The sequence below is a fragment of the Nicotiana sylvestris genome, chromosome 2 (genome assembly GCF_000393655.2).
Source record: "Nicotiana sylvestris chromosome 2, ASM39365v2, whole genome shotgun sequence".
In the NCBI taxonomy this organism is placed as follows: Eukaryota; Viridiplantae; Streptophyta; class Magnoliopsida; order Solanales; family Solanaceae; genus Nicotiana; species Nicotiana sylvestris.
Window position 1 is genome coordinate 118,211,530 of NC_091058.1, and position 8,762 is coordinate 118,220,291.

The 8,762-nt window shown below is 36.2% G+C and overlaps 1 protein-coding gene across 1 annotated transcript; it reads left to right on the top strand.

The window, feature by feature from the left end:
• The first annotated feature begins 6,673 nt into the window (after window positions 1-6,673).
• LOC104237272 (UDP-glycosyltransferase 43-like) lies at window positions 6,674-8,478 on the top strand. Its single transcript, XM_009791381.2, has one exon. It carries the CDS (start codon window positions 6,907-6,909, stop codon window positions 8,344-8,346), a length of 1,440 nt encoding a protein of 479 aa, XP_009789683.1. The 5' UTR covers window positions 6,674-6,906; the 3' UTR covers window positions 8,347-8,478.
• The last annotated feature ends 284 nt before the right edge of the window (window positions 8,479-8,762 follow it).

Below are 8,762 nucleotides of genomic sequence, written 5' to 3' on the forward strand. Positions count from 1 at the left end.
TGATGTTCAGCCCAAAATATGATTTAAAATATCATTTCAAGTGTTAAAGCAGAGTCAATATGGCCGAGTTTTGAAAACAGTAGAATATAGCATGACTGAGTACAAGTTTAAAGTCAAAATAGTGAGGAAATATCAATAAAAATCCCCGAAGGGTTCAAATAGTTGGCACGAAGCCCAAATATGGCATTCAACCCAAATAATGATGATAGCACATAGATTTCAGTCAAATAAGCGGTAAAATCATCAATCGGGACGGACCAAATCACAATCCCCAATAGTGCACGACCCCACGCTCGTCATCAAGCGTGTGCCTCACCTTAATAGAGCACTACAATGTGCAATCTGGGGTTTCAAACCCTCAGAACATCATTTACAATCATTACTCACATCGATCCGGTCCAACCTCTAGCCCGCGATGCCTTCGCCCGCACAAATCGACCTCCGGATGCTCCAAATCTAGCCACAATCAGTACATAATCATTAAAATATGCAAAGGGAACGAAGCCCACTCGAAAATATCCAATTTACATCCAAATCCCGAAATTGCTCAAACCCGGCCCCCCGAACCCACGTCTCGAAACTCGATAAAATTAACATCAGTGGAATCCTCAACCTCTCACGAGTTCGTACATATCAAATTTATCAAAATCCGACCTCATTTGGTCACTCAAATTCTCAGAATTCACTCTCCAATTTCAAGCCCTAATTTCCCTACTTTTCCTCAGATTTTTCCACTAATTTTCATGATTAAACAATGAAATAATCACCATAAACACAAGGTATAAAGCCCAAGTAGCTTACCTCTTTGGAAATACTTGATCCTCTCTTGAAATCACAGCTTGGAGCTCCAAATATCGCACAAAATGGTGAACACATGACTGAAAATCGCGAAGGGGTATTTTTATACATTTTGCCCAGCACTTCCGCACCTGCGATCCCATAAGCGCACATGCGCTTCCGCTTCTGCGGAAAAACACCCGCTTTTGTGGATTTCACTTATTTATCAGATTCCGCATCTGCGACCCAGGTATCGCACCTGCGGCCTCACATATGCGGTCAAGGTCTTCGCTTCTGTGGCTAGCACCGCTTCTGCGGTCTCCTTTACGCACCAGCAGCATCACACCTATGGTCACCAATCCGCAGGTGCGGAAACAACAGAAGCAACAAATTTTCTGTTGTAAAACTCCAAGTTCGACCTCCCGATAACTATCCGAAACCATCCCGAGGCCCCCGGGACTTCAACCAAAAGCACAAACATATCCCAATACCTTATTCAACTTGCACCAATCTTCAAACACCTCAAACAACATCAAATCATTCCAAACACATCGGATTCAAGCCAAACTTTTCAAAATCCTCCGAATTCCGCTCTTAATAAAAAATCCAACCAAAACACGTCCGAATGACTTGAAATTTTGCACGCATATCCCAAATGACACAATGGAACTACTGCAACTTTCGGAATTCCATTCCGACCTCTATATCAAAATCTCACCTATCAACCGGAAAACGCCAAAATCTCAATTTCGCTAATTCCAGTCTAAACCTTCCACGGACCTCCAAAATGCATTCTGATCATGCTCCTAATTTCCAAATCACCTAACGGAGCTAATCAAATCATCAAAATTCCAATCCGAGATTACGTACAAACAAGTCAAATCTTGATCAAACCTTTCGAATTTTAAGCTTTAAATTGAGAAATGTTCTTCCAAATTCATTCTGATTAACCTGAAACCAAAACCAACGATTTACATAAGTCATAATACACTACATGGTGCAAGTCATGCCCGAAAACTAATGAGCAAAGTACAAAAGCTCAAAACGACCGGTCAGGTCATTACAAACATCTACTTCATTTGGTCCAGATTTTGTGACTTTCTTATCGGAAAATAAGCCTCAAACATTTAAAGAAGCTATATCTTCTTCGAAATCATTGTTTTGGAAAGAGGCAGTCAGTAGTGAAATAGAATCTATACTGAACAACCATACATAGGAATTGGTTGATCTTCCTCCTGGAAATAAACCGTTGGGTTCTAAATGGATCTTTAAGAAGAAAATGAAAGATGATGGCACTATTGACAAATTTAAGGCAAGACTTGTGGTTAAATGGTATAGACAATGAGAAGGTTTTGACTATTTCGATACATACTCTCCAGTTACAAGAATTGCGTCCATACGAACGTTAGTAGCGTTAGTTATAGTTTATGGTTTTGAAATTCATAAAATGGATGTTAAGAAAGCCTTCTTAAATGGAGAGTTAGAGGAAGAAATATACATGGAACAACCTGAAGGGTTTGTGGTTCCAGGTAAAGAAAAGAAAGTATGTAGACTTGTTAAGTCCCTTTACGGATTAAAACAAGCACCCAAACAATGGCATGCGAAATTTGACCAAACAATGTTGTCAAATGATTTTAAGATAAATGAATGTGATAAATGTGTGTATATTAAAAATGTTCCAAATCACATAGTCATTGTTTGCTTATATGTGGATGATATGCTGATAATGAGTAATGACATTGCCAACATAAATGCTACTAAGCGTATGCTAACTAGCAAGTTTGATATGAAGGACTTGAGAGTTGCTGATTTAATTCTGGGGATTAAGATCCAAAAGACTCCTCAAGGTCTGGCATTGTCACAATCTCATTATATTAAGACAGTACTTGAAAAATTCAAGCACTTAGGCTTTAAAGTTGCAAAGACTCCAATTGACGTGAATCTTGCATTAGCAAAGAACAAAGGCCAAAGCATATCACAATTGGATTATGCTCGTGTGTTGGGATGCTTAATGTACATCATGAATTGTACACGACCAGATATAGCTTGTGCTATAAGTAAATTGAGTCGGTACACAAGCAATCCAGGTCAATCTCATTGGATGGCAATGAAACAAGTTTTGGGATATTTAGAACATACCCAGGGCTTTGCTTTGCACTACAGTAAATATCATGTAGTGATTGAGGGATACTGTGATGCAAATTGGATCATCGGTTCAACTGATTCCAAGTCCACAAGTGGATATGTATTCACTATTGGTGGAGGAGCGGTATCTTAGAAGTCGTCCAAACAAACTTGTATTGCCCGCTCTACAATGGAGGCTGAATTCATAGCCTTAGATAAAGCCGGTGAAGAAGCTGAATGGCTCCAGAATTTCTTGGAAGATATTCTATTTTGGCCCAAACCGTTGGCACCAATATGCATACGTTGCGATAGTCAAACGGCAATTGGAAGGGCTGGGAGCGTTATGTATAACGGTAAATCTCGTCATATACGACGAAGACATAAAACCGTTAGATAATTACTCTCTAGAGGAATTATCACGATTGATTATGTAAAGTCAAGTGATAATGTGTCGGATCCACTTACAGAAGGCCTAACTAGAGAGGTAGTTGAGAAATTATTAAGGGGAATGAGACTATGGCTAAGAATAAGTCATAGTAGCAGTAACTCTACCTAGAAGACTGGAGATCCCAAGATCTAGGTTCAAGGAGATCAAACAAAGTCATTAATGACGGTTCAACATTGTCAACTAAACTTTTGGTCCATTCTTGTGATGAGACAAGTACCAAGGATAAAACATTAAGGCTTTTTAATAATTTCTAAATTTGATACGGGGTATATCAAATAGTGTATCTACGAGATGACACGTTTAGAAATCACCTATGTAAGTGTGAAGTGTGAGCCGCTTCAGGGAGAACTTTGTAAGGCCAGTTCTCTATGCACTTATGAAACCAGGAGGTGTTCATGGCTGAAACGAACACAACAATGAGAACCAAAGACGGTTAAGGGTTGGTTGTGTGACTTATAGTTGTCTAGGTATACACCAAAGTTCGACGGTTCAAAGATATCAAAGCTATCGATTGACCGAATATATCCGACATAAGTTCACTACGGAAAGTTCAAAGGGAAACCTACTTATTCAGATGCAATTAATCCTTGCTTGCGAATCACACAATTTTTATGAATATTTCCGTGATATAGCCATTCTCCATTCATGTGGGGGATTGTTGGGATTTTAAGTATATGATATGCTTAAAATAGAGTGAATAGGAAATGGAGGGAAATGAAAATTTTAAGTGAAATTTTAGTTTCCTCCCTTGGCAAAGGGACATTGTCCCATATTAGAAGAGGAAGAGGTTTTTTATGGGTATATAAGCAATTGCTCTTCTTTTAGCTCTTAAAGAGTTGAGAAGAAGGCAAGCCTCGCACCGTTGTCGCCGTCGCTCGTTCGACTTCGGCTTCAGATTTGGATTTGGTAAAATGATTGATTGATTAATTTTTTGGACCAAATTTATTTGTTAATTGTAAATATTAACAGAATGTTATTAAATAATTGGTTTAATAATAAAATATTAATATTAAAATAAATATTAATATTAAATCCAATTCAGTTATCTAACTTTCAGTTTTCTGTTTTTGTAATAGAAAATTAACTACCCTTCAATTTTTCCTCTTTATTGTTGAGTAAATAGCAATATAATAACTAATAACGGCGCAGTTTTCCGGTGTTACGACCCAGTGCTCTCTTGTGAAGAGCCAAAAGCTCTTGACATAGGGAGGTTCGGTCCAGTCTGTTCACCTCAATTTGCGCCCTATTTGAGATTAAAGCAGGCGGGGTGGCGATCTCGTCTTAAGATAAGATATAGGCAATAAGACTTTAAGCGCACCTGAGCGCCATTTATGTTATGTCATTTATTCTTTGGCCGTTTTGCAAAAACAACCATTCTGAAGAGTTGCACCTCTTCAGATTTCAGCCCAACTTTGGCTATAAATACAAGTCCATTCTGCTCAAAATTTTCATACGAAATTTCTGAGTTCTTCTCCTTTTTTCTGCATATTTTAACTTCAAAGAAAGCAACAGTAAGTGTGATTTGCTACCGAACTTTGTGTTCGCTGAAACACTGGGGTTTGAAGTACCACTGTACTAGTGTGTAATTTGTTCTATCCTAGGAGGAAATAATCCACAACCTTGGGTACTAAGGAGGGGACTAAATTTCTTAAGGAAACATTGTAAATTCAGTGGGCTCGGATTAAAATTCTGTTTCTGTTTATGTTAATTTATATTTTCCAGAATTATTTTACAAATACAGTTTACTAACAAGAAGTAACTATTTAAAATTTATTATTACACACACACACACATATATATAAAGTTTCTCAAATTTTATGATACATGTTAATCGTTTGCACTTTTAGTCTAATCCGTTGCTATTATAATAATCTAGTTCCTTGCCTTTATATTTTAGTTGTTGTTTTCTTTTACTAAGTACAAGAATCCATTTCATGTAAAAAAAATCTATTTTTACTTGAATCCTTAAATTATTTGTCACTATTTGATTCAATTATCATCAATATATCTTAGTAAACGATAGATTTCTCAAAAAGCAATTGCTTTGATAATGTTACATTGAAAATATGGTCGCCGGAATGTGTTTGGTAGTGTATATCTCATCTTTAAAAAAAATCGATAAAAAAAAATAATCAAAAAATCGATAAAAGTAGACATAAAACGAATCGATAAAACATCGAGTTAATTGGTTTGATTTGGTTCCAATATTTCAAAAATCGACTTGCTTGATTTGGTTTCTTTTTACGGAAAAATCTATCCAAACTGAACTATGGACACCCTACTGGGGAGTAATTCAAATTTTTATGTTAGTTCTTGCATGCAAAATCAATGAGCTAATTTAATTTGCTCCTGGTCAAAGAGCCTAATTTGACTTTTTAAAATTTTTGTAAGAAATTTCGTAATATGATACTCACTGTAGTTTTTCAAAGAAAAAAAAATGAAGCTTAGATCATTCAGTACCGCATAAAATAATCCAAAACCAAAAGCAACTTTAATTTTTAAAATAATCATGAATATTGGTCAAAGATGACTTGGAATAAAAACGCAAAACAAACGTAATAGGAATATCGAAATTGAAAAGCTTGCTAGACAAAAGCTTATTGTTAGCTTGGAGTACTATTCCCATATACATAACTTTTGATTTTCCCTTTTTTCTTTTTTTGTGTTTATTTATTTATTTCTTGATTAAGATGATAGCCTTTGTCATGCATGATATATTTTTTTGGGTTCTTATTCGATATTCAATACTTGTATTGAAGTCCGATTAAATTAAAATTCGCGCCAAAAAATCTCATATTAAAATTAAAATCTTCTTAATTAAAGGTGACTCCATCCCAAGACCAAATATACTCAACTTATACTATGGTGAACAACAACTTTTATATCTACTCCCACCTACTACCAATTGAAAATTGAATACATAGAGTGACCTACCTAATGAACTCACCAGTTATTTATTATAATAACTTTCTTATGTTGTACTATTATAGTGTTCAATTAAAGAATATATACTTACTCCATTGCAGTGGCGGATGCAACATAGAACTATCGGGTTCAACTGAATTTAGCACTTTCAACGCGGAATATAAATTTATGTGTAAAAAATCACTAAAATTGTACTCCCTCTGTTCCAGTATATGTGAACCTATTTCCTTTTTAGTCCGTTCCAAAAAGAATGAACCCTTTCTAAATTTGATAACAATTTAGCTTAAAGTTACAACTCTACCCTTAATGAGAAGCTTTTATAACCACACAAATATTCTGGGCCCCATTTGGACCACAAATTATAAAAGTCTTCATTTTATTCTTAAACTCTGTGCCCAATCAAACATGTTCACATAAATTAGAACGAAAGAAATAATATATAGTAGATAAGAACTCGTAACTTTAATTATAGGTTGAAGAACTAAAAATCCTAGATCTCCAGCGGAAAGAAAGATTCCAAAACAAGGGCTTATATCTAGAAGACAACACTTTATATAGTGACCACCTTATCTCCAATTACTTCAAACCAAAAACCAAACAGAAACCAAAATCCAAAGACTAAAAAACCAACCATGAAAAAAGCAAAGGTAGTGTTCATTTCAACACCAGCACTTGGCAACCTTGTTCCAACCATTGAGTTTGCTAAACACTTGACTCAAACAAACCAAAACTTTTCAGCCACCATACTCTTAATCAGCATCCCTCAAAGGCCACTTGTCCAATCCTACAATGACTTTCTCGCCGCTGCCGCTGCCACCGGAAACGTCCATTTTCTCTCCCTCCCCACGGCGGATCCGCCGTCCCTCGATCAATTTGATGCCACTATAGGCTTCTTATCATTACTGATACAAAATCATACATCACAAGTCAAAGATGCACTTGTTAACCTTATTTCAGACTCGGGCTCGGGCCAAGTTGTTGGATTCTTTATTGACATGTTTTGTACCCCATTTATTGATGCTGCTAAGGAACTAAACATCCCATGTTATCTTTACTTTGCTTCTCCTGCTACTTTCTTGAGCTTCATGTGTCACCTCCCAACTTTAGATGCTCAAGTTAGTATTAACACTGAGTTCAAAGATTCAGCCACTCATTTCAATATTCTTGGTTTTTCCAATCCTGTCCCTGTAAATATTTTCCCTTCATTTATGCTAAATAGAAAAATAGATGGTTACTCTTGGTTCCTACATCATGCAAGAAGGTATAAAGAAACCAAGGGTATTGTTGTAAATACATTTCAAGACCTTGAACCTTATTGTTTAAACTCATTAGTAAAGGCTGCTGCTGATGTTGTACCACCAGTTTATCCTATTGGACCAGTGTTAGACCATAATGGACCAGCTCAATGGCATCAAGATTTGTGGGGTCATGAAAATGTAATGAAATGGCTTGATAATCAAGATCCATCATCAGTAGTTTTCTTGAGTTTTGGAAGTATGGGAAGTCTTAATATTTCACAAGTGAAAGAAATAGCAAAAGGTTTGGAAAAATCAGGGCATCCTTTTTTGTGGGCAATTAGGGAAGCACCAAAGGACAAGAGAGAACTTCCAAATGATTATACTAATCTAGAGGAAATTTTACCTTATGGTTTTTTAGAAGCAACAAAAGGGAGAGGTTTAATATGTGGGTTGGTCCCACAAGTGACAATCTTGGCCCACAAAGCCATTGGAGGATTTGTGTCACATTGTGGTTGGAATTCAATTCTTGAAAGTTTATACTATGGGGTGCCAATTGGGACATGGCCTATATATGCTGAGCAACACTTGAATGCATTTGAAATGGTGAAAGAGTTAAAATTGGCTGTGGAAATCACAATGGATTACAGAGATGGCAACACATTGGTTTTATCAGAAGAAGTGGCAAATGGGGTTAAAAATTTGATGGATGGTGACGGTGAGGTGAGACAAAGGTTTAAGACAATGAGTGAAAAATGCAAGGAAGTTTGGAAGGAAAATGGCTCATCTTCTGTTTTTCTAGGACAGTTGATTGATAAATTATTGGCTGTGATTTGAAAAAAAAGAGTTTAGCTAGTCCAACTTGGTGGCTTTGACTACACTAAAGTAGAAGTATTGTAAGAAAAATATTTCAAAAAAGTAGAATATTTTGGTTTACATGTGTCTGATATATTTCGTCTGTTCCTTTAACTATCTGTGTAAGCTATAAAGAACCAGAAGAGGATGAGTGAGACTAGCAAAAACTACTGTCCAGTTGTTAGCAATCAAAAAAATAAAATTCAAAACTACTGTCCGGCTGCTTAGGAATTATGTCATGTGGGGAATACTATTATTAATGATTTATTTAAAAATTTCACTATTAATGAATTTTGCCCAAGGGGAGACGTGGAACAACGGTAAAGTTATTTCCGTGTGACCTATAGGTCACTGATTCGAACCTTGGAATCAACCATTGACGCTTGTTAGGAGTCAAT